Here is a 27,656-nt window from a genome sequence, read left to right on the forward strand (position 1 = left end):
GTGAGCATTACTGATAAAATAAATCATTCATTAATCAATGTGAGCCCAATCCAAGAGTGATATTAAAATATATCATTATTTGAGGTCAAGTGAACCTGACAGGGTCGGTCACGGTGCAAGCTGTAGTTGACGTGTCATTCAACCAATTAAAGGTCCGACTGAGATCGGGGAGGGTGGGACGCATAATGGAAGCTAGCCAATGGGCATTACGGCTGCTTTGATTGACGTCCGGCTGGAGGGAGGGGATGCGCGGTAAGATGGCGGCAATGTGTGCATGGGCCGGCCGGGAGGGCGACAGTTCGTCACAGCCGCAGGCGAGCGGTGGGATGCCGGAGGGCTCGCCGGCGGCAGCGGCAGGAGGGATGCCGGCCTGTCAGCTCATTCGGCCCTCGGTCACTGAGCTAAGCCGGGAGGTGAGGACCAACATCCTGTGCACGGTTACGGGCTGCGGCAAGATCCTCCCCAACCCGCCGGCCCTCGGAATGCACCTGGTCCAAATCGCCAAGGGTGCAGGGTAGGTGCAGCACGTCTCATCACCACCCCTCCCCACCCACCTACCCCCCCCCCTTCCAGGTCCACCGCATCCAGCCCCCCCCCCCCCCACCTCCCTCCCGCACCTCCGGCTCCCCTTCCCACCTACCCCCACCCCTTCCAGGTCCACCACCTCTAGCCCCCCCCCCCCACCCACGTCTTGACGACCCCCCACCCAGCTCTTGATCCCCCACCACTCGGATCTCTTCTCCCCCACCACCCCCCCCCCACCTCTTGGATCTCTCTCCCCACACCCCCCCCCCCACCTCTCAGATCTCCTCTCTTCCCCACCCCCCCCCCACCTCTTCCCGCACCTCGGCTCCCCTTCCCACCTACCCCCCTCCTCCAGGTCCACCACCTCTAGCCCCCCCCCACCCCCCCCCCCACGTCTTGACGACCCCCCACCCAGCTCTTGATCCCCCACCACTCGGATCTCTTCTCCCCCCCCCCCAACCTCTCGGATCTCTTCTCCCCACACCCACCCCCCCCCCCCCACCTTTCGGATCTCTTCTCCCCACACCCCCCCCACCTCTCAGATCTCTTCTCTTCCCCACCCCCCCCCACCTCTTTCCCGCACCTCGGCTCCCCTTCCCACCTACCCCCCCTCCTCCAGGTCCACCACCTCTAGCCCCCCCCACCCACCCACCCACCCACCCACGTCTTGACGACCCCCCACCCAGCTCTTGATCCCCCACCACTCGGATCTCTTCTCCCCCCCCCCCCCAACCTCTCGGATCTCTTCTCCCCACACCCACCCCCCCCCACCTTTCGGATCTCTTCTCCCCACACCCCCCCACCTCTCGGATCTCTTCTCTTTCCCCCCACCCCACCCTCCCCACCTCTCGGATCTCTTCTCTCCCCCCCCCCCCACCTCTCGGATCTCTTCTCTTCCCCCCCCCCATCACCACTCGGATCTACCCCCCCCCCCTCCAACCTCTCAGACCTTCCCCTCCCACCCCTTGGATTCCACTCCACCTCTCGGATTCTCCCCCCCCCACCCCACCCCAGCACATCTCCCACCCCTTGACCATCCCCCCCACCCCCCAAACCCCTCACCACTGCTCACACCTCCTACTTCCCCTTCCTTTCTTTCCCCTTTCTCCCTTCCTCTTCTATATAACTCCAGACCAGCTTTCCCCTAGCTGCCTTTGACTAGCATACTTCCCACTTCTTGGCCCAGCCCTTCACAGCAGTTCAATTCCAAAAGCCATTTTTTTCCCCAAATACCTCTACAGCGGCCTGGCAGCAATAATGGAAGCAAAAAATAAAAGGTTAATGTCCTGAGACCAACTCTGCAATGCTGAATACCTCCAGCATTTTCTTTTCTCAGATTTTTAAAATGTATTTGTGTTGGGTATATGTATTTTTTGAAACAATACTTATTGCTCATCTCATTACACTGGAGAAATTGATGGTGAGCTGCCCTCTTGATCCACTGCAGTCCTTCTGGTGAAGATGTTGCCACAATGTCTTTTAGGGAGTTTCAAGATTTAAATTCAGGAATAATAAAGGACTGCTGATATATTTCCAAGGTGCTTGAGTAGAAATTTGTTGGATGTCCAAAATTTTGGTAGATCCAGTAAGGTAAAACACTTTTCTGGAAGGAGAATCAGTAACTAAAACACATCGGTTTAAAGTGATTGGCCAGAGGAGACATGAACTTTTGTTTATACACAGGATTGTAGAGATCTGGAATGCATTATCTAAATGGGTAGGTGAAAATAGGTCCAGTTGTAATATTTAGATGTGAATCATGTAATAGCAGGCATTTCCAGCATTGAAGACATGAAAACTAAGCCTATTGCTATCCCAGACTGAGCCATATGTTCAGCATAAGGGTGTGTTGGGAAACTCTATACCCAGTGTTGATGTTGAATTGAAGCTCAGTCACTTTTGGTCTCCATTGGAACCTTCAAGTTTCTTGTGTCACTAAAGCCGCACTAGGTTTGGTGTACAACAAATTGCCTTGGTGAAATTTACATCAGTTAATCAATGCAGAGATTATTTCATTATGCTGTAAGGAATCAGTTCTGAAAGAACTGTTCTTTCCATTTTAACTGAGACAGAGAAAGAAAATGGTCCTGACTTGACAGCAAGTTGATTCCTTAATTTAAAAGAATAGCTTTTATTAGCATGTGATTATACTAATCTATTTTACCACTTAACAAGTCATTATTGCTGTTTTATTATCTTCTGCACTCCAAGTAAATGTTTTGTCTGTGTAGCTAGCAGAAATTCAACAATCTGACATACTTCACATTCTTAAGAGATTTGTTATTCTGAATTAATCCTGGAAGTTTCCTGATTAAAACAAATTTTGCTCCAGCTGCATAATTGTTGAAGGAATTGCAAATAATTTTGGTTTCTGGAAAGGATGGAAAATATCTTGAGTTGATGACTCAAATTCACATAATTCAATCTTTAATCTCTTTGTATACATGACTTGCATATCCTTCAAATTAGCCACTAAATTGGTACTTTCTCATTAGTGATCTGCTAACTCACTGGTTTGAGGTGGCTGTTTGGTCTCTGTTTCAGACCCAAACAGGCAGCCAGGTATTATTGCTTCCCAGTAGTCCATAAGCTTTGTGCATGGTTTGATATCTTGACCTTTGAGCACACTTTTCCACTAATAAAAACAGAAAATGTTGGAAACTCTCAGCAGGTCATGCAGCAACTGTGTGGATGTTAACATTAACCTTAAAATGGAATTGATGTTTCAGGACAAAGACCATTGAATGGAACTGTTCCTCGGAAGACCATAGCTGTGTTGCAACACTGGAAGTGACGATGAATTTCATCATTGATGTCTGCCTTTGCTGAGCAGTGGGTTCCTGAGGTTTGGAAAGTGATCCACATTTTCCAGGGTTTCCTCAGACCTTTATTGGTGCAGGGTGCTATTGTGCAGTGAGGACTGATCAGTACTTTGTTTTGCAGGTGGTTAAACGTTTTATTGAATTAATCAGTAACTTGAGGTTGGCCTCTGAACATGAGCATATACAAGCTTCATCTGTCTACTGAAGTTTGATGACTGAAGTTAGACTGATCTTGGTTTTGGAGAGGAGGTGACATGAGATGAATGCTTTCCCATTTATTCTGCAGATGAGCTTCATTGTAGCAGGAGGTGTGGCAAGCAAAATTGAGTAAAGTGTTGGAGTGATGGTGATAAGCAACGCTGTGGCAGTCTGCACTGAGTTTGGGTCGTTTCTAGACTACTGCATGTCATCATGTAGCAGCCACAGAACATAGAGTCAAAGGATTTTGTGAGATCCAAAAGGCCATTAATATTGATTGGTGCTGCTCCCTGAATTTCTCCTTGAAGTCACATGGGGAAGATCATGTCCGTTTTTCTCTAGATGGATAGATTCAACACTACAATTCAGGGGGCAACTCTTCGGCCATTGGGAAGAAGCAGTTGAGAAGGAGCCCGCTGATGAATTTCCCTGATTCAGACATCATGGAGACCCTTCTGTAGTTACCATAGACAGAATTGTCTCCTTTCTTGAAGATGGTCATGATTGTGACATTTGGGGTCGTCTGGCATATCCTGTTCTTCCCAGGTGTCGGAGGTGAGGCTGTGAATTTGTGTCTGCGGTTACTCTCCACGAAATATTAGAACTTCAGTGGGGATACCATCTGCTCCTGAGGCCTTAGTGTTTTTTAGTTGACATGGTCTTCCTGCCTTCTTGTCAATTGGGGTGGGCAGAGACCATGCCACTTAGATTGCTGTGGGATGGAATCAGTGACACTTGTTTCAAGGTGGAGTCATGATTGAGATATTCTTTGGAGCGCTACTTCCAGTGGTGCTGACTGCCTTTCTCAATCCTCAATGAACTCTGTTCTTCATTCTTAATGAGTGAGTCCTATAGTGATGGTCTTGACAATGCTGAAGGGTCTGCGCGTGTTGCAGTTATCATCAAATTGCAGGATCTTCTTTCTCCCCACTGAACAGTTGACATCTCGAAGGGGGTGGTAGTAGGGCTGGTAAAGAAACAAAAGATGGGTCTTGAGGGGATGTATATGGGAATATAGCAAAATCATTATCTGAAAACTTGAGTCAGGAATGCTGCAATATGTTGAAAGATGTTTCTTTTAGTTAAATTCAGTTTCTTCACAACAGCATAAGAAACGAGAACCATTTGGGATTGGGTTGTGTTCATTGTGAATAGGTATTCTGCAAAGCAGTCACTTAATTTAATTTGATTTTTCCCAATGTAGAGGAAACTGCATCATGTGCAGCAAATTCATTCTAATGAAGGAGCGATAAGGGAGTTTCAGCCCAGCTGATGGATCCTGACCTGAAATGTCGACTGTCCATTTGAGTTCCTTCAGCATTTTGTGTGTGTTGCCCCAGATTTCCAGCATCTGCAGTGTCTTGTGTGTCCATTTTGCTCCACCAATGCTGTCTGACCTGCTGAGTTCCTCCAGCGTCTTGTTTTTTTATTTATCTACTATTCAGCTAGAAAGAGTGTTTGAGAACTTGAGTGGAGGGAAGGGGGGGGAAATAAAAAGGAAGATGTTGGATGTCCTGTGTGATTTAATTGTCCTGCCTTCTACTATATCACATAGTCATATGTGATATGGTAGAAGATATGGATATGGTATGGAGATGTCAGGGGTAAGTTTTTTACTCGGAGAGTGGTGAGTGCGTGGAATGGGCTGCCGGAAATGGTGGTGGAGGTGGATACGATAGGGTCATTCAAGAGACTGTTAGATACGTACATGGAGCTGAGTAAAATAGAGGGCTATGGGTAAGCCTAGTAATTTCTAGGGTAGGGACATGTTCGGCACAGCTTTGCGGGCCGAAGGGCCTGAATTGTGCCATAGTTTCTCTATGTTCTATACCATATCTGTTTCTTCTTCACTCCTTTCCTCCCCCCTTATCTACACCTTTAAACTCCTTTCATTTCTCCAGCGTATTCCAGTTATGGTGAAAGGTCGTTTCCCTGTCCACATGTGCTACCTGGTCAGTGTTTGCTGTTTTAGGTTTTGAGCACTGATGGTATTTTGCTTTTGTAGTTCTGATATTTATTTGTATTTGTTTATAATTTACAGAATTGCAGCATTAATCCGACTGTTAGGAAAGATTTGAAATCTTCTGTTCAGAAATTATACTGCTGCCCCATTGAAGGTTGCCCAAGAGGACCAAACAGACCATTTTCTCAATTTGCCCTTGTTAAGCAGGTAAGCAATGCTATCCTGCAGTTCTGTTTTTTCGGTTTAACTTGTTTATGTTGCTAATTGAATCATGCAGAAATTGACTCAGTTTCCTAATAATAAACTGAGTTTTCTAGGTTGAAGGTTTAGATGAGCAATTTTGTCCTAGCCAACGTGTGTGTCTTAACCAACACACAAAATATAGTCATTACCAAGTTGCTGCTTATGGGCGAATGCTGCATGCAAATTGTCTGCCAGATGTCCCACATTGTAGCAGTGGCTGTGCTTCCAAAATGTACTTCATTTGTAATTCAATTTGCCAGTGTTTAGTTTCTGTCAGCAGGGAGGTAGAACTGATTTTAGGGGACATTTGTTTTTCACTGGAGGAAAACCTTTATAACAAATCACTCCTCAGTGTGACAGAGATGCATGTGACCATTAGAAGATTCTCTTTCCAGGCACTTGGTTTATGGCAAACACTTAACAAAGAATAGTTGTCATCAGACGGTTTTTACCCATGGTGTCTTTTCAACTTCCATTTACACTTTCTGTACAATGCTTGGGTGTGACAGACACTGGTGATCTTGGAGCTGCTGCTTGCAGTTTTTTTGGTGGAAAGTTTTCCACACCACTGAGGCCTTAGCAGAGATTGTTCTGTTACACTTTGTTATTCCAACCAGTGGCATAATTTCCATTAGATTTTGGAGTCCACTCAGTGCTTTTAATTACCTCACAAATGGATGATTATTTTAAGATACCAATTTGTAATGGGTAAATCAGGGCAGTGTACTGAGGTGTTTCTGTTGGTCTAATGGAACTTATGACTGTGAATTTTAAGATCCATGTCAGCATTATACATGTCCCAAAAAAATAGCCAAATTCAGGCCAGCTTTTTCTTTTAAAGAGCATTTAAGCTTATTAATAAACTATAAATTTTAACCTTTTAAATGATTGACTTTTGTCTGCATTGGTTTTCATGTAGCTGTGTGGGGAGAAGGGAAATGGAGGGTGAAGGTGGAAATCTTGTGTTTGTACATGATGAGAAAAATTCCTAGAAGCTAGACTTCAGGTGTATCCTGGCCATCTGTAGACTTGGAACAAGCACTAAAGTGGTTGTTTCTGAAGGGAACCTGATGTTTGCTGATATGCTCTTGTATGTGACTTCTACTTATGTGAGTAGCAACTTTAACATCAACATAGCTCAAATGGAATTTGATACTGAGAGCCACACAAGATGATCTTTCTTGTTCAAGAAAGGTAAAAGGGATAATCCTGGGAATTATAGACCAGTTAGTCTTGCATCGGTGATGGGCAAGCTATTGGAGAGGACAAGATTTATGAGCATTTGGAGATGTATAGTCTTATAAGGAATATTCAACATGGTTTTGTGAAGGGCAGGTCGTGCCTCACGAGCCTAATAGAGTTTATCGAAGAAGTGACAAGACAGATTGATGAAGGTAGAGCAGTGGATGTGTTATATATGGATTTTAGTAAGGCATTTGACAAGGTTCCCCATTGTAGGCTCATCCAGAAGGTCATGAGGTATGGGATCCATGGAGTAGATTCAGAATTGGCTTGCCCACAGAAGGCGGAGGGAGGTTGTTGAAGGGAAGTATTCGACCTGGAGGTCAGTGACTAGTGGTGTTCTGCGGGGATCTGTTCTGGGACCCCTGCTGTTTGTGATTTTTTATAAATAACTTTGATGAAGAAGTGGAAGGGTGGGTTGGTAAATTTGCAGATGACACTTAGGTTGGTGGTGTAGTAGATAGTGCAGAAGGTTGTCATAGGTTGCAATGGGATATTGACAGGATGCAGAGCTGGGCAGAGAAGTGGCAGATGGAGTTCAATCCGGAGAAGTGTGAAGTGATACACAAGGCAGAGTACATGGTTAATGACAGAATTCTTAGCAGTGTGGAGCAACAGAGAGATCTTGGGATTCTAGTACATAGATCCCTCGAAGTTGCCACACAAGTTGATAGGGTGGTTAAAAAGGCGTATGGTGTGCTGGCCTTCATTAGCTGGGGGATTGAGTTCAAGAGCAGAGAGGTAATGTTGCAGCTGTATAAGATCACAAGACAAAGGAGCAGAAGTAGGCCTTTCGGCCCATCGAGTCTTCTCCACTACCTCACCATGAGCTAAACTATTCCCATCTAGCCCCAATTCCCGGCTTTCTCCCCATGTCCCTTGATACCTTGACTAATTAGATACCTATCAATCTCCTCCTCAAGCACCGCCAATGATTGGGCCTCCACAGCTGTACGTGGCAAAGAATTCCATAAATCCACGACCCTCTGGCTAAAGAAATTTCTCCTCATTTCTGTTCTAAACGGGTACCCTCTAATTCTAAGACTGTGCCCTCTAGTCCTGGACTCACCCACCAAGGGAAACAGCTTAGCCACATCTACTCTGTCCAGTCCTTTCAATGTTCGAAATGTTTCTATGAGGTCCCCTCTCATTCTTCTGTACTCCAATGAGTACAGTCCAAGAGCCGACAAACGCTCATCGTATGTAAGCCCTTTCATTCCGGGAATCATCCTCATAAATCTTCTGTGAACCCTCTCCAACATCAGTACATCCTTCCTAAGATAAGGGTCCCAAAACTGTGCACAGTATTCCAAATGAGGTCTCATTAGTGCCCCATAGAGCCTCATCAACACTTCCCTGGTTAGACCACATCTGGAATATTGTGTTCAATTCTGGTCGCCAAACTATAGAAAGGATGTGGAAGCTTTGAAGAGGGTGCCGAGGAGACTTACAAAAATGTTGCCTGGAGTGGAGAATGCGTCTTATGATGAGAAGCTGAGCAAGTTAGGGCTTTTCTCCTTGGAGAGACAGAGGATGAGAGGAGACTTGATAAAGGTATGTAAGATTATGAGAGGCATAAACAGAGTGGTCAGCCATCATCTTTTCTCCAGGGCGGTAATGGCCAATACTAGAGGTAATCCGTTTAAGGTGTGTGGAGGAAAGTTCAGGGGGGATATCAGAGGTAGGTTTTTTTTTATACAGAGTGGTGGGTGCCTGGAATGCACTGTCAGGGTGGGGGGGGGGGGGGGCGGAGAGTGGCAGGGTCTGATACGATAGGGTCATTTAAGAGACAGATGAAAGAAAACTAGAGGGTTATGGTGGGTGAAGTAGAGAGGGGAATAGATAGAATGTGGATAAGGTTTATATAGGTCGGCACAACATCGTGGGCCAAAGGGCTTGTACTGTGCTGTACTGTTCTATGATTAAAAATCAATGACCAAAAGGTTGGTTGGTTGTCTTATAAATGTCATGGAGGAGGAGAAAAATGTGTGACGATAGAATATTTGCTGCTCAGCAGCTTGAAGCTTAATCGTTGTAATGGAGCAATTTAAATAATTGATGCAAGAGGGCCAATCCTATAGTCCTCTGAAATCTCCTTGTTCCTCCAAGGTTTATAGAACTGGAGAGCTTACAAAGATGCTTACAGAGGTAGGCAGGGGTGAGGCCATGGAATGTTATGAAAATGAGGATGAGAAATTTTAGCATTGACACATTGCTGGATCAGAAGACGATGACTGTTATAGAGCACAACGACGATAGGTCAAAAGTTCCTGGTGAAAGTCAGGTTACAGCCAGCAGAGCTGGAAGTGTATGAGCAGTGGAAGATGGGAGGCTGATGAGGAGAGTCTGAGAATAGTCAAATCCAGAGATGAGGATGAAGATTTTACTCAGTAAAGGTCGTTTATACATTTTTAGGTGCTGTAGTTTGTCATTTTCTACTTTTTCTCCAGCACTTTATGAAAATTCATGCTGAAAAAAAGCACAAGTGTGACAAATGTAATAACTCGTATGGTACAGAATCGGACTTGAAGCGACATGCAGAGGACTGTGGGCGGATTTTCCAGTGCACTTGTGGTTGTCCTTATGCCAGCAGACCAGCACTGTTGTCTCATGTTTACAGAACTGGACATGAAATCCCTGCAGAACATCGGTAAGTGAACATTCTCCAGGCAGGTCAAAATGTTCACAGAGTTCTTTGTATAGCTAAATGTGTGGCAAGTCATCTGTTCTACTGTATTGTGCATTAAAACTGACTATTGAAACATGTTTGCTTTTCTTTCTTGGATAATGTTTATTCATCATATTTAAACCATACAGATCCAATGATGAGTTATTTCATTGCTGATAAACAACAGACAAGATTCTGTAACTTGTTTATGTTGGCTGAGAGTCAGCAGTTTTATTAATGGCCAAGTAGTCAGCGTTTGTACTGTTATTCTAACACTGACAGCATCTTCTGGTCCAACTAAATACAGAAATCCAGAGTTGTTGATGATACTGTGGCCATTTTAAATTGTGTGGTTGGTGCATGGAATGCGCTGCCTGGGGTGGTGGTGGATGCTGATACTTTGGTCAAGTTCAAGAGATTGTTAGATAAGCATATGGAGGAATTTAAATAGGGGGATATGTGGGAGGAAGGGGTTAGTCAGTCTTAGGTGTGGTTTAAAGGTCGGCACAACATGGTGGGCCGAAGGTCCTGTATTGTTCTATGGTTCTAACAGTTTTTATAGATGTAATCAACACAGTCATAATTTCAACTTTTCATACAACATTCCACAGTAAAAATTAATCAAATATTAAGTTTTGTTAAATAACATGTAACTATGTTTTTAAACAATGTCCTAACACAAAATTAGTGCTGAACAATGTCCCTAGTCTAGGAAAAATTAATTGTATAGGTGTGAAGTGCCATTCCCTCTTTTCGCCAGCTTCTTTCTTAATCTTATGTGCATGGTCTAATTTTTATGTTGCGTTCTGTATGTTTCTTAAATTTAAAAATCAGAACATTTCTTGGCCTGCTGCTGTGAGTGTTCTTCAAACTCTTCAGCACCCTTTGAAAATTCATGCTGAAAAGAAGCAGAATCCACATGATGATATCACTCTTGTTGGGTGTCATGGATCCCCTTGAGGAGGTACCAGATTAGAAATCACTTTAGAAAGTGAGAAATGCATGCCACAGAGCCAGATTAATCTTTGCAGTGTGTCCATTATTTCCATGCAATTATTGCACCATCTTTTGGAGGTAGTGTAAAGCTTGTATTGAGGTGACTTTCTGCAAAGCAGTGGGTCTGGTGCCCCAGGTGTGCTGACTCTCAGTGCATGTGCAGGTCAATAATGTATTTGCTCAATACACTACATGCCAAAAGTTACCTGAAGAAAACATTGTTGGTGTTGTCTCCTGTAGTCTCGCAAAGATTTGAGAAGATTGCTACTAATGCTATTTTTCTAAGATATGTAAAACATTTTGGCAAACAAAATAGACTGTAATGTGTCTTCTGCTCCTTCTGTGGTGCGAGGTAGAGGTATATTGAGCAAGTTTTTTAAGGGAGTGATATCTCAACCTTTGGAACTGGCATCAGTTGCATGTTAAAGAGTGTGTTGTAGTTTTAGGAATCTGTCCCCATGCCCATGAACCAAGAAACCCCTCTGACAAGGAAGCTGGTCTGTTCATTCATGAGGAGTAAGTTCTGCACAGCGATAATATCGGAATTCCCACTGGGCATAAAGCTCTTTCTTTTTTTTCCCCCATCCACGAAAAGAAAGAGACCTGCAGACTTAAAGCCTGTGGACTAACCAGGTGCCACCATTCCTATGCACATCAATAACCAAGACTGAAAATAAGCAGAAACACATGTAGATAATTGTCTTTCCCTCATCCATTAAAAATTCAAAGTCTGTTTCTCACTTCCCCTTCTTATACCTGACTGCAGTCTCACTACTCATCTACTACCCTCTTCTCCACTAAAACTGGAGAGCCTTAGTCACCACACATGCATCAACCTTTTTCAATCATTTAAGCCTAAGGAAATTCAACTGAGCCATAACTCAAATCAGCTTTATCACCATATATAATAGGAAGTAAAGCCTGGATTAAAGCAGTTGATGTGCCATCATTAGTCCAAGTGATGCATGTTGATGCTTCTGGATTGAAGGATCAATTTCTAACCGTATTTCCAGACACATGTTGGGCACTCTTGATCAGAGTACATTTTACTCTTTTGAGAAATGTTCATTAAAATAAGATTTGTGCCTGAGGGTAAAAATTGATGGCAGATTTTGCAAGGTTGTTTATTGCATGATTCCTCTATCTTGAGAATCTAGAACTAGACATCCTGAAGGTAGAATAAGATTGGTTATTTAAGAATGAGATGAAATTTCTTTACTCAGTTACAATTCTTTTTTCTTAAATAAGTTTGTGAATGCTCAGTTATTGAAGGCTGTGATTGATTGGATTTTTGGGTAGTAAAGGATTTGGGGAATCTTTGGTTTGGCCAGGATTGTGAACAGGATGGAGCATTTTCTGCTATCTTATATAATGGCAGAGTAACCTTGAGAGCCTATATAGCTTGCTGCTATTCCTTATGTTCTTAAAATAGAGCTGCACTGAGCTGGCAGCTGGCTGCAAAGTAGCAGATTTCAAGATTGCCTCAATGCAAAAGATGACATATGTGGAAACCTGTTTAATCGCTTTGGACATCTCGAAGAGCCGTATATTTCACACTAGACTGAGAATCACTTCAGAAAGAGCCAAACAAATTCAGATATTTTTCCATTGCAGCTACTTTCACTTGGCTGATGTGAAATAATAGTCATGAAGGAGCAGTACTTGCAAATCAAGGAACTTAATCCTGAAAATGTCAGAGATTGAATGTTTCCAATTAAAAACTGTAAGGGGGAGAAAAGCTTGCTTTGATTTCTCTGGCCTTCAGTATTTAGTGGCTGTGAAGAAGTCAATAGCCTAGATTGTACTGAACTGCAGCTGATGTTTCCATGCAGGATCACAAGCTAATAGCAGTTGATCGGTCAGCTCATTCCTGGCTTCAGCTTCTGTACGTTGCAGCACTGAAGTCAGGAACAAACAGAAGCTTAGATACTTGATTTCTTGCTCTGCTGCTGGGCTCGGCGCTGAGTCAAAGCACAGATAGTAGCTAATCCTCTACCCTCCTCACAAGGATGAATCCAAAATTCCCCTCAAATTTATTCAACACATAAGCATTCACAAGTGTAGGCGTGGAACTCAGTCACAATGCGCTGAGAGGCTATTGCATTGCATATTTGGCCTCTCCGCTTTGCATCAGTTGGCACGAACCCATGTATTCATTCGAACAGGGTTGTTGACCTAGATTGAATTTTTTAAAAATTAATTTTCATATTTTTCATTTGCATCACTTAAATATTTTTATAGGTAAACTTATTTTTCATGTTTTATTTTCTATCTTTATTTTTAGCTTTGTTAATCCAGTCAAACTTTTTTAAAGTGTCTCCGATCGTCAGCTGTCAAAAGCCCATTATGGCAGGGCGAAGGGGAGGTAGCTCAGGACCTGCTACTTGAAGTACAGTTACTGCTTGCAACGCACTCCTGAGGGCAGCTTTGGTAGCAGGACAAGAAGCTCGATTTGTTGGGTGGGGTAACGATAGTGTAGTCATGGGATCATCTGGGGGTTGAATACAAGGCAAAGACTGAATTCTGCTCAAAAAATACAAATTCATTCACTTTTATAGTCCCTATTACCTTGAATGGTAACAGACAGGAATTCTACTTTTAAGAAATCTGCTGCTTGTCACTACAGTTTTTTAGGCTGGGTATGCATACATTCCTGTTGCGTGATTCCTTCCAAACTTCTTCGTTTAACCTTTGTTGCTATGTCTGTTTCAAACAGTGGGCCATCCAGTCTCAAACACCCTTCCCGAGTGTTCTGCTCTTTAGTTGCAAATTGTACATTTAGGTTTCCTGTACCATATAAAGCCTTGTTTAATCATACGATTAATAATGTGTCTGAATTGTTTTCTTCCATGATGTAAAATAGCAGTCTTATTGTGTAATAAAAACAGTTAATGCTGGAAAAACTCAGCAGGTCAGCCAACATCTGTAGAAAGAGAAACGGTGAACATTTCAGGCCTGTGACCCTTTATCAGAACTGGGAAAGAGAAATACGAGGACAGCTTTTATCCCGCTGTTATAAGACTATTGAATGGTTTCAGAGTACAATAAGATGGACTCTTGACCTCGCAATCTACCTTTTATGCCTTTGCACCTTATTGTCTACCTACACTGTACTTTCTCTGTAGCTGTGTCACTTTATTCTGCATTCTGTATCGTTTTACCCTGTACTACCTCAAAGCATTGATCTGTATGACAAGTTTTTCACTACCTCAGTACAAGTGACGATAATCAATCAATTCCCAGTTAGTTTTCAATAGGAGAGGGGGTGGGGGAAAGACGTGTAGAACAAAAGGAATGTCTCTTAGGGCGAGTTGAAATGGCTTAATGCGGGCAATTACCAACACATTAAGCCACTTGGTCTGTGTAATGTGTTGTTAATCACAAGGTTATGGGACTTGCCCAACTGTGTGATTGAAGTATGTCATGGTTCATCTTTGGAAATTGTGCAGTCTGGAGCTAAGTAGGGAGGAGGAGTCCTGAATTCTGACCAGTTTTCCTTCTTGTCAGTGATGATGTGATAGTCTCTTCTGAGCTGAATTACTTCCCCTTGAGTACAAAACGTGAATAGGCCCCCAACCCCATGAAAAGATTCACAGAATCTCTGTTTGCAGTTGAAGTATTTCAGTATCTTACAAGCATTGGTATTTTGTGTACTGTGGTTAATAATAAGGTTGTGGGACTTTGTACTTGTGTAGTGTTAGGTGGTGTATATAATTTTGTATATCTTTGAGTTTTTTTTCCCCATTTTTAAAAATAATTTGATGAATATTATGTTACTAGAATTACTTGGAGTCTTTGCATGGCTAGTTGCCCAAAGATGAGCATAAAGTTTTGTCTTGTGTTAACTGTTGAAACCTTCTGGTCTTTATTTTTAATCGATGGAATCTGTTTTTTGAAAAACGCGCAATTAATTGGAATTTAATTTTTCCATTACAAGATGATAAGAGGCATAGACGGATTGGACAGTCAGAGACTTTTTCTCAGGGCGACAATGGCTAACATGAGGGGACGTCATTTTAAGGTGATTGGAGGAAGATATAAGGGGGATGTCAGGGGTAAGTTTTTTTTACACAGTGGTGGGTGCGTGGAATGCACTGCCTGCAGAGGTTGTGGGGGCAGATACATTAGGGACACTTAAGAAACTCTTAGACACATGAATGATGGAGAAATGGGGGCTATGTGGGAGGGAAGGGTTAGATATATCTTAGAGCAGGATAAAATGTCAGCCAAACATTGTGGGCCGAAGGGCCTGTACTGTGCTGTAATGTTCTGTGAAAGGGCTATTTAGTCACCATTACCATTTTAAACAAAAAAAACTTTAGAAAATGTCATATCATGAAGGAGTATATTGCAGTAAAAATATTTTTATTCCCTCTTGGATATCGCACTGTTGTGACTGTGAATGAGCCACACGGAGACTGGAGATGTAGATGTAAAGGTCATTATTCAGCACGACTAACAGGCATTCTGTGCTTGTGGAGTCACTCTAGAGAAACTCTGCATTTCAGTGAGGTTTTATAACTTTTAAACCCAAAGATAATAAGCAATTAAATACAGCTTGTATTTATAAATACCTACTTCAACATTTTGGGTTTTGACAGGTAACTTTGTAGAATTACATTTTAATGTTGGGAGCACACCTCAACTGAGAGCTTTCAAATACCGGTGGATGGTCCAGGGGGTTCTGACCACAAACACCAGACACCCAAAATATAGTATTTTATTACTATGTTGAGGAATGGCTCCCTGGATATACATACGCCCAGAATATTAATTGACAAAACAAATGTCTTGAACTATGTGTTAAGTGGCAGGGATATTTCTTAGTACAGGAGATGTCCACTTAATACCTTCCCTGATCTCATCCTGGGAGTTTCAATGAGGTTTGATTAATGTAAATATTCATTTGTCTTCCCCTGCGTAGTTACCGTGGTGCAGAATCAGAATACTGAACACCCAATGACTGGTTTCAATGCCCTTAAAAAAAAACCAGCAGCTGGGGATCAGCCACTGCCTGCCAACCCTGCAGAAAGTTTTTTTTGTATTTGACTTGGAACTCCCCTGAGTGAAGATCTGAGAGCAATTTTGCCCTTTTTTGCTCACAAAATGAAGAGAGTGCCATTGAATTTGAAAGTGCTTTACAAAGATCTAGTGACATAAACTGTAGCAGTTAAGCACAATTAAATGGTGACACCCACCACTTCCAATTCTTCTTTAGTTGGTTTGTAATAGCTTTTAAATTTGTCTGAGATTGACAACTTAAGGCAGGTTCCAAACTAGCAATCTTTCTTGCTCTCCATACCACCGCCATCAATCGCCATTCCTCCATCACCCTCCAATCCCAAGCTGCTCTAATGAAAGATTATTGACCTGAAACATTAACACTAGGGGACTCACAAGATATCTCTATGCAGATGACCTGTTACTTTATACCTCTAACCTGGAGAAATCTATCTCTGCAGTATTATCACTACTTGCTCAGTTTAGTGTTTTCTCAGGTTATAGATTAAATCTTAATAAGAGTGAATTTTTCCCATTAGACATGCAAGTCCCAATTTATAGGCAATTACCATTTAGATTAGTGACTGATTACATACCTGGGTGTTAAAATTACCAAGAAACACAAGGACTTATTTAAAGTTAACTTTTTACCTTTAATTGATTACGTGAAACAATTATTTACTAAATGGTCCCCATTCTCTCTATCGTTGATTGGCTGAATTAATGTAGTTAAGATGAATATTTTACCAAAATTTTTGTATCTATTTCAGGTGATTCCAACTTTTATTTCGAAATCCTTTTTCGACACTATTGATTCCAAAATTCTTTCATATGTATGGCAGAATAAAAAGCCAAGGTTGAGTAAAAAATATTTACAAAAATTAAAAAAGGTATGGCTTTGCCTAATTTTAGATTTTACTATTGGGCAATTAATATTAGATACTTACTTTGCCGGGCACAAGATTTAGATGCAATTCATTGTCCCTGTTGGGTACATCTTGAGTGTGAATCAGTGCAAGGATTTTCATTAGTTTCTATTTTAGGAGCTTCATTCCTTTTTGCACTTACTAAATTGAGTAAACAAATGACTAATCCAATAGTTAAACGTACAATAGGGATATGGTTTCAATTTCGTAACTTCTTGGATTGAATAAATTTAATTTATCAAGTCCTAATTCAATCTAGTTTTTTCTTTCAACCATCTGGAATTGACTCAGCTTTTTCCTTATGGAAAATGGAATAACATGTTTTCATGATTTATTCATTGATAACTTTTTTTAATCTTTTGGACAGTTGTCTAATAAATACAATCTGCCTAGATCACATTTTTTCGATATTTACAGATTAGAAATTTTTTAAAAGTTACTTTACCTTTTCCGACACCATATAAAATTGAAATTACAGAAAAAATTTTAGGTTTTAATCCTTATCAGAAGGGCCTGATAGCAATAATTTATGATCGGATTATGAAAATACATCCAGAGGAACTTGATAAAATTAAGAATGAATGGGAAAGAGAACTCCAGATACTTTTACCCACAGAGACATGGAAGAAAATTCTTCAATTAGTTAATACATCTTCTATGTGTGCTAGACACTCTTTGATACAGTTTAAGGTGGTTCACAGGACCCATATGCCCAAGGACAAGTTAGCCCGTTTTTATTATCATATAAATCCTATATGTGACAGATGTAAGTCGAAGGTGGCTTCCCTGACTCACATGTTTTGGTCCTGTCCCCTTTTGGAAAAATATTGGAAAGACATTTTTAACATTATTTCATCTGTATTGAATATTGATTTACAACCTCATCCTATTACTGCAATTTTTGAGTTACCAATGATGGAATCTCGCCATTTATCTGCTTGTGCTCGTCGTATGATAGCCTTTATCACATTAATGGCCAAGTGATCCATTTTATTCAAATGGAAGGATCCGATACCTCCCACCACTTTTCAGTGGTTCTCTCAAACTATAGCATGTTTAAACTTAGAAAAAATTAGGAGTGGTACTGTTGATCCTTCGCTTAAATTTGAGAAAGTTTGGAGTCCATTTATTCAATACTTCCATATGATATAAGCAGACCTTTTTCAGATCCCTCTCAATAACCTTTTGAATACAGACGAGCGGAGTTGATGACATAATAATGCTTTTTTTAATTGAAGAAATATCAGTCCAGTTTTTTTTTTGAAGTTTTTGGTTCCTTGTGGTTTATTATCAATTTTTTTTTTGATTTGGGGGTTCTTTTCTCATTATAATTAAATCTCTTTTCAATTTTTCCTTTTGTATTATGTTCACTTAATAAGAGAGCGGGAGGTCTAGATTGTTTTTTTTTTACTCCTTGTGATTATATATGTTAACTGTTATGATTGCTATCCTGATCTCTTTGCACCATATGTATAATTACTAACGTTATATATATTATTTTGTACTAATTTAAAAATTAATAAAAGGATTGAAAAAGAAACATTAACACTTTCTCTCTCACTCCACAAATGCTGTCTAATTTAGAGAATATCTTCAGCCTTTTTTATTCCACATTTTCAGCACTTGCAATATTTAGATTTTTCCCCCACATTATAGAGATATCAATTCTGTATCTTAGTTTAAGTGATTTGTGGTTTTTTTTTTGCATTTTGCTTTATTATATGGCCATTCCAGTGTAATCTGCATGGGGATTATGGAAGAGATGTAAAAAAGATTATAAGTGAAGGGACTGTTAATTTTTCCAAGCATTCTAACCTTCCCTGATCAACATATTCGTTTTCAAATAGTCATTTGTATTCAACGTGGTGATGGATGTTAGTAAGCTCACTGTTATATTTGAGAATAGTTATTTGGAGATTTGTCTTTTTGCCAATTAAAGAGGAAAGCCTACTATCTTCAAGTCCTCCATCCCTTCCCTCAATTTTGAGACATAAGAAACATACCTAATTTCCTCACCTGTTAAGATTCTTAGATGGTTATCATTTATATCAGTATAAGATTTCTTCCTTTCACTGATACTAAGTGCTGCCTGTTCCTCTGTCGAATTTTTCCCCCAGTCAAGAAATTTTTATCAAATGAGGTTTTAGACTGCACTTTCACTGAGTGGTAAAGGTAATTAGCAGTGATTCCTGCATGTTCCCTGCCTGGTTGTGTTAACCAAATAATGTCGGAATCACAGAAATTTAACATGGGCAAGTCCCATACAAGCTGTGCTTAAACATGTGCCTCTGTTCTTGTTCCTTGTTAGAATTTTATTCTAATCCCATTTCACTGTTCTGCTGTCTTTTATTAACATTTGTTTTAAATCTAATACCCGTTGAAATCTTTTTATTTTTCAGTCTTGTATTCCTATAAATGAATGGGAAAAATAATCTAACAACCCTACTTTTATCTGTTTAGTAATGATCCTAGATAACCACTAAAAAATACAATGCCAGAGATGAATAGATGGCTAGAAATAAGTGAAGGGAAAGAACTAAGCAATGAGTAATTTTGCTTTTGCAGAATTCTACAGACATTGTAATTAACCTTGGTGCCAGTGGATACAAATAGTCACATACTGTCCTGTCTGATTGCTTTACAGTTAGCAAAGCACTTGGGTGTGAACGTTGTGCCTGGTCAGGGTTTTAAAAAGCCCTGTGATGCAACCCATGTTGTAACACTTATTTTCTTTGCTACATGGATGATTGGCCCATAAAGGGTAGAAATTTTATTTTTTCAGGGAAATAATTGTAAATGGATTCCTTGATATAAAATTTACCTTTTCCAAAACTAAAAGGTTACAGGTGTTTTGCAAAAGATCTCTATTGTTTTCATTACTGGGTTCTAATGAGTTAACTTGTCTATCTACTGTCTAGGGAGCCACCACGCAAGAAGAGGAAGAGTGAGTGGTTAAATCAGAACCATTTGAACGACATTGCGAAAGGGCAAGAAACCCAATCAGCCCAAGACACGATGGAGATGAACAGGGGAACCTACTCTGAACACTCCCGTGGAGATATCAGCAATAACCAGGCTCCAGCACCTGTAAAACAAATTCAGAAATTGTTGTTACCAAAGCCCAAAGCTGCACTTGTCAAACTTCCCGTTATGCACTTAACGCCTTTACCAGTTCTCTTATCTTCAGGCATGCCCATGGATAATTCTGTTAAGTCTATTGTTGTTGCTGTTGACAATCAAGGATCTGTTGTGAATACGGTGCAGGTGTTGCCTGCCTCAGTGGGAACTCTAATACCAACTTTGGAGACAAAAGCATTGAATTTTAAAGGTGACCTTCCCACATCCAAGGTGCCTAGCATCATGATGGTTGAACCTGTCAGCACTGCAGTGCAAGTCAACATGGATTCAGGCTTTGCCAGTAATCATGGATTACAATCACTTGGAGACCTGAGTCAAAAGAACAAGTATACTTCTATGAATGTTCAGACAGACATATCTTATCTTGCACAGAGCACAGCACCAGAATCTCTAACCATGTACTGTGCTACAGAGAGCACTGTGTCAGCCTGTGCACAAACTGATCTGAGCTTTGGTGCTCAAGTGTTGCTACCTGTAAGTGTCCAAACACAAACATTTGAACCAGACACCAAAATCACCACGTCGATAAGTGCTCAGACAGATCCTTTTGGTCAGCCCTGTTTTCCATTATGTAATGTTTCCAGGAAAACTCAAACTTTGGTCAATTCTGGTCAAGAAAAAGACCCAACAGTTCAAACACTAATTAATGCAAATAATCATGAAGAGATTTTTGATCATTCTTTAGTTCCCTCTTGCAGTGTGTGTAGGCAAACTCAAACTACTTTTGCCCTGGAAGCAATGGGCATGGACCAAAGACTATCCCATACAACCAACAATGATGCTCTTTTACAGAACACTAGTAAATCAGCTGTTGATTTTCACATTCAATCCACTTTACTTCAACAAAACTCAATGACAGACAATCAAACTCAGACAATTAACCTTTTTAATGACTTGGAAAATATCCTATCTGAAAGCATAGCAGATCATTCATTAGAACACCGGGGTCTTTTATCTGATGCCAGCAATGGCTCTGGCGAGAGTATGACAGGCAGCCAGTCACAGAATGCGGGTATTGACTTTGACATTGAAGAATTTTTATCTGCAAGCAACATACAAACCCAGACAGAAGAAAATGAGTTTGGTACTTTACAGACAGAGTCTGCATTGGAATCTTTGGATATTGAAACTCAGACAGACTTTTTGTTTTCAGACCATCCTGCCCAGGTATACAACAGCAGGGGACAGTCCAGTTATTTAGGACTAGAAATGTTTGATACACAGACCCAAACAGACTTCACTTTCTTATTGGATAGTGGTCCACATCTACCTCTTGATAGCATCTTGAAACAGTCCAGTTTCTCCCTAAATGCAGAATCTTCTGGGACAGAAACCCAAACAGAGGACCTGCACAGTAGAAATAATTTCACTAGTACCAGTGAAAGCCAGGTTCAGCTAAACTGCGCTGAAACACAGACAACCAGCAGTTCTTTTGAAAACCTTGGCAGTCTTTTCTTCACTAGCAATGAAACACAGACCGTAATGGATGACTTTCTCTTGGCTGACATGGCATGGAACACTATGGAGTGTCATTTCAGTTCAGTCGAGACACAGACATGTGATGAACTTGTTTCCTTACTTGAAAGTGCTGACAAAAGCACCAATTGAGTTGTAAAGACTACAGGGAACATGGATTTCAGCTTTGGGGTGTGGAAGTACCAAAGTTAATACTATGTTACTGTGCACCTTGTTTTGGAGCAGTCTTTCGGGGATGTAATTTTCACTAGAACTGGAGATAATTAGTAATTTTCACTAATTATTCCAGATATTTAAATTGACGTAGGTATTGGGGTCTTTATTCCCCTTGCTTGGGGACTCTACATACTTCCTCATGAATGACAAAACAGCCAAGTTCTACACCTTCTAGGCTTCTGATGAAACAGGACTCTTGATTCACCATTCACTATTCAAGCATTACTTCCATCTCTCCTATCCAATTTGCCTGTTTGCTTTCGTCTCTGTGCCTTCATCGGGCACACAATTAGACTTGAATATTCCATAGGGAAATTGCACGATCAGGTGAAGAGCATTATGTACCCTGATCCTACTCTAGTATATTTCAACTTGGTACAATTTTTTTGTGTGACGCCTTGTCTTTCTCTATTGTCTTTTGTACTTGACTATTGGCTGACCTAGAGTTTCATGACCATCTGGCATCTTTGTCTGAGGGATTGTGTGACCCTTCCAAGCTTGCAAGAACAGACTTCTGAGTAAGAAAGCATGTGGTGCCACATTGGCAGCACAATTTATGTTTTGAGCATTCTGTCCAGTCTAACAGCACTATTTCCATAATTGTGATGTTAAGACATTAAATTTGAGATTATCCTTCTAATTCTTGTGGACTCCAGACAGTCCTGGAGGATTGGAAACCCCAATCCAGCCAAGCCCAAATTGGTCTACATTTTGAAGGTTGTGTATTGGAGGGTACCTAATGCGGTAACAGTACTCCTGGGCACTGCTCCATCTAAGAGTACAAACTGATTACATTTTGACTTTGAGTATGATTCAAACACTTAGTTTTAAACTGAAATGTCAGGCAGCTGAGTATTTGTAGCGCATTGGAAGAAAACTTTGATCTGAAATGAAAACAGCAAATGCTGGAAACACTCAGCAATTCTGCCAGCATATGTGGAAAGAGAAACAGTAAACATTCTGGGTCCAAGACCCTTATCAGAACTGGGAAAGAGAGAAAAAACAAGTAACTTTAGGTGAAGAGAAGTTGCAGAGAGCTGGCTAGAACAAAGGGAATAAGTTAAAGGCAGACGATGTTTAGAAGCATCATCTGTCTGTAACTGCCACATTAACTCATTTGGTCTTGCCCTATCAAAGGTGTTCCTTTTCTTCCATTGATCCTTTCCCCACCTCCTTTGTAACAAACTAAGTTCTGATAAAGATCTTGAGCTTGAAAGGTTAACTGTTTCTGTTACCGCAAATGCTGTCTGTCATACCAAGTATTTCAAACATTCTCTGTCTTTATTTCAGATTTCCAGCATCTACAGTTCTATTTTCATTTGAACAGGTGAATGTCCATAGTTGCAGCAGAATTAATGTACTTCATGCAATCAGATTAATGTGGTTCTGCCCAACTAAAACACAGGATCATCTCTTTAAATAAAAATGGAATTCCTGCCCTTTCAAGACACTTGACTAGTGAACTTGATCCTCCTATTCCTCCAATGTAGAAGTCTGCAGGTGTAGCAACTCTTTGCTCTTCTGTCATTAGCTACTTAATTTGCATCCAGCAGCTTTGGCTCTTTCACTTATAGGATTATTTCAGTCTCGTAGCTAATGATATGTCAAAACTCTTGGGTTTCATAGCCTGGATGTTTAGAAGGCACTTCACCATTTCACATGACAATGTGAAGTTATTCTCTGCTCATATATTTGCTTCTATTTTTAAGAGGATAAAGTGAAGAAGATTTTTTTGTATTATGTAGGTGATGGATATGAAGCAGTCAGGAATATTATTGAACTGTGTGACTGAGCTTTCCTAACTTGTAAGAAATCCTCAGCTGAGGATCCAACCATTAATGCTGCTTTCAGATCAATTAAATTGGGCTATAATTAAAATATAGTTCATTTCTCTCAATCTCAGTGTGAAGTGCAACTCTGAAAACATTACATTTGGTATGTTTAATCATCTTTGCTTAATTAGAGAATTACTTCTATCTAATACAGGTCCAGGGCTGGATACCTGCAAGTTAATGCCACCCAAGTATCTGGGCATTTGTGGGGAATATGGAGATCAGGTAGTATTGGAAACTTGGGCCATTTGAATCTAGGCTTGCAGTGTATGTCATATTTGAAACCTGCTTATAATGTCATGAGTCCTTTCAAGCCTAGACCAAATAATATATACCACTGTGTGCTTACTGTGCCACTGAATATTTCCGATACCTTTTTGGAATATACATTTAAATGAATTCTTCAGGAACTCTTTTTGCTGCTTAAATCTCATGCTTGATTTTTTTTTTGCCAGCGTCCCAGGAAAAAGTGTTTAATCTTCCAGTTCTACTTTTGTATATTCTGCACTCTCAGTTGGATGCTCTTCTTCCATTTACAGTCCTTTGAAAAGTGACATTTTCTGGTACTGCCAATAAATTTGGAGCTTGAGTATAACCAGAAGCACCTCTGGAACCTAGCTTCTGCCTGAATTGGTGGCTAAGCCATGATGTTGCTATGAACTGGTCCAAGTTGTTTTACAGAACTGGTGGATATGTGACAAGAACTAACAAAATCAGTGAACATTACCAAGTCAGGGATCCATTTGTAAGTGTAAACTGCTATAAGACAAGTTTGTCAGTAGAGCTATTGTGTGTGTTTGGTTGTCATGTCGTAAGTTTAAGGAATAAATTTGTATTTGAAAACTAAGTTCATAAATAACTTGCAGCTTGACTTTGTAGGCACTTCACAACCATGAGGTGTAGGAAACCTGCCAAAAGGCCATTTTGAAGGTATATTTATGACAGGAGTGGGATGTGGAGAATTCTGCAGTGTTGGGAAAGTGTGGCAGGGACTTGGTGTGGTGTGAAAAGCCCTGTCACAATGTGGTGATAGAATTGGACATTTGTCTTCCCTGGCAGAAGAATGGATAAGCACTGGCCAAGTTAGTGTTTTGGATTACTGTCGAAATGCAGAATTCAAGTTGGAGAGTCAGCTGAATTTTGGAAGCTTCATAGTTTCACTGATGGCCTGTGATGATCTGGTAGCTTTCTATATTTCACAAATCCTGTTATTTTTCTTTTATTGAATATTGTGTTTTACTTTCTGAAGCTGTATCTGGTTGATGTGTGTGCCATTTATTTCACTAGCACATCATGCACAGTTAGACCTAAAACCATGCAGCATACAAAGTGACCATCTATATTTGTGCTGCGTTGTTATTTTTCAATGTTAAATGTAACTTCATGACTGAGTTTGTTGATTTTTAAAATGATTCTGTCACAAAGTTGGTTGTTTTGCACAGTTTAATAAGTATACCTGCACACACACCAGCTAAGTTTTTGTGTGTGTATTTGTGTCTCAAGGATACCTGAACTATTTTCAGCAACAACTTCTATTTTCCCGTGAATCCAATTGATGTTTAAGTTGTCCTTGTCAGTAATTAGATTTACAAGTAAAAACCCTGGTCAAATATCCAAGACCTCTGTTTTCATCTGCTCTTTAACATATTAGAGTAATGCTGCAATCATTGGACCTATTTAACCCCGATTTTAAAAGAGTAATCGGTTCATGCACTTCTAATGTGTCAGTGCACTGTTTCTATGACCCTAATAACTCATTGCCTTAACTTATTTTAATCACTATCAGTGCCAGTGTTAAACCTATAACCACCAATATTATTATTTTTGTATAATGTAGCTTAATATGTCGTTGGCAGGCAAACTGCTCATTTTCCCCCTAATCCAGTAAATAGTCTCTTTTGGTCATGATTTATTGAAATGCTAGTGCAGCAAGAAGAGTGAAATAGTTTATTTTTCAAGTTTATTTTGGCACATTGATAAAATTATTAGTGTCTGTTGCTAATAGAAACCTTGTCATATTTAACAGACATTTCAACACAAAGTTCTTGGATTAATTGTAACATTTCACTTAATCAGACTTCTGCATTATTTGATTTGACGAGCAACCCATGGACTATAACTTGGCATTATAGCCTTGACTACTGTCTTCACTAATGTTCACCCATTATTGAAATAGATCATTCCTGTATTTAAGTTTAATGAATGGCAGCAGTGAGATATGGCTTTTTTTCATATCTTTGTACCAGTTTTCTTGCAAAAGAGACTTTTCATGCTGGATGAGTAAACAGTAGCATTAAATCATTACCCATTCAAAAAATAATGATGCAGTTCATTTTACTTTGTGCATCCTGCACATATTAAGTGCCCTGCTATTTCTATTGGTAGAATGTATTGGGATTGCTTACTTGGAAGCCCCTTTTCTTTTGTAAATGGACGTCACCAAAGTAAGCTATCCTATTGACGTTGACTGTCACTGTGATATTTATTTCAGGTTGATAAGTAGCATGCTGCTTGAAGTTTACCTTTTAACTTATTAATGGCAACAGACCATTGAAGATTATTTCAACTTGTAACAGCTTCTGCATCAGTCTCATTCACAAACTCTTTCGACTTGTGGTGGGACATTGAGACATTTCACTGTTCTCCAGATGCCTTTGGTAAATAAGAGATAATTTTGGCACATTGTAAAGTCAGACCAGCCGTTAGTCTGAAATGAAGTTGCATTATAATTCTAGCGTTCTTTGGATGCTGATTGCAGCCCAGATACACTAGTTGGAATGGTAAAGTTAGATAAGAACAGGATCGGGCTTGGTGCTGAATCTTCAGATGCTAAGGCTTGCACATGGAGAAAAGCCACCTGGTCGAGGTTGTGGAAACCTACTGGCATCTGTGGAATAGGAGTTCGTGACCTCTGGAAGGGAAAGAGCAAAATTGGCACACAGAAAACATCACCAGGTCAATTTTTTTTTTAGTTTTTTTTGTCTTTAATTGGACACACCATGAGGAAAGAAATTCATGGTTCATGACTTCTGCCTGAATTAGCCTTTATTGAAGACTACACAAAAGGGTTTATGTGACTGAGATATTTCATTGATAAACAACTGCTGCATGCAGCATTAACTTACACGTTTCTGTTACATGAATTTCTTTGAAAACACCTAAAGAATTGTTATCCTGTGTATAACCAATGAAAATTGTATAAATGCATGTAAAATAGTGAAGATCTACATGTTTTTTTGGTCATTGTGAGTGAGAATTTGTTTAAGTTTATGCTAGAGTAATGTTAAAATGTCACAAGATTTATTGTACTTCAGTTAGCTGAAATTTTGCACATTAAATTATTTGCTGGTGTATAACGTTAGTGGATATTTTGTGTCAAATACAGATGCTGGTTAGAATTCTGCAAAGTTACACAAAATAAAGATCAGTTTACTCAATATGAACAGTGTGTCTTAGTTTGATTTGTTAGTATCTGCCTTTTGAAGTGCTTTTGTCAGATCGTTGTGTTACATTATGGAATCTAGTTATAGTGACTTGCTTTCTTAAGTTTTATCGGAGGTGGGGGTTAGCGGCACACCTGGCATTTTGTCAAATCAGTGCATAGTTTTGTGTCTGGATTATACTCATATGCATCTATCAGGTATATATAGGGTAGATAGTCAAGTCTTTTTTTTCATGGTACGGGTATGAGAAACAAGAGGGCATAGGTTTAAAGTGAAGGGTAGGAGATCTACAGGGGATCTTAGGGGTAGGTTTTCTTTTGGAATTATCTGGAATTTCTGCCAGAAGAGGTGGTGGAATCAGACATAATTACTATGTTTGAGAGGCATTTAGACAGACACTTAAATAGTTAAGGCACAGAAGGATATGGTCCTAATGTGGGCACATGGGATAGTATATATGGGCAAAAAGGTTGGCATGTATGTGGTGGGCAGAAGGGCCACTTTCTATGCTGCACTACTCTGACTGATTGGAAACACCTAAATCAGTTTTGTTGTGAGGCATTCAGCTATTACGAAAGAATTCTGATATTTATTTTTCCTTTGGTCTTGAAGACCTTTTTTGAGGTCTTGTGGATAGATTGGGTATGTTAACAAAGTAAGACTAGAGAAAATGCCACTTAACTGTAGATTCTAAACACCTTGGCCAAAGAATCACAGTGTACAGAATCACACAGTACACCTGCTTCTTTCACTGATATTTGCACTGGGGATTAGAGTTTATGAAAACTCTACATGTAAAGCCAGCCAGAAGGGTTCTCTCCATCTTGCCAATACTCTTGAGGTGAAAAATGCCTTCAGAGTATGGTTCCATTAGGCAATGTTTGCCTTGCCCAGGCAGTCCTTCTCAAGAAACTTGACACTGAAATAAAAACAGGAACTGGAAATACTCAGCAATTCAGGCAGCATC

At 40.3% G+C, this 27,656-nt stretch overlaps 1 protein-coding gene across 1 annotated transcript; it reads left to right on the top strand.

Moving 5' to 3' along the window:
• The first annotated feature begins 266 nt into the window (after positions 1-266).
• atmin (ATM interactor) lies at positions 267-26,866 on the top strand. Its single transcript, XM_052028217.1, has 4 exons — positions 267-413; positions 5,587-5,715; positions 9,444-9,643; positions 19,503-26,866. Exons 1-4 carry the CDS (start codon positions 267-269, stop codon positions 21,328-21,330), a joined length of 2,304 nt encoding a protein of 767 aa, XP_051884177.1. The 3' UTR covers positions 21,331-26,866.
• The last annotated feature ends 790 nt before the right edge of the window (positions 26,867-27,656 follow it).

Source organism: Pristis pectinata, chromosome 13 (genome assembly GCF_009764475.1).
Source record: "Pristis pectinata isolate sPriPec2 chromosome 13, sPriPec2.1.pri, whole genome shotgun sequence".
NCBI classification, from domain to species: domain Eukaryota; kingdom Metazoa; phylum Chordata; class Chondrichthyes; order Rhinopristiformes; family Pristidae; genus Pristis; species Pristis pectinata.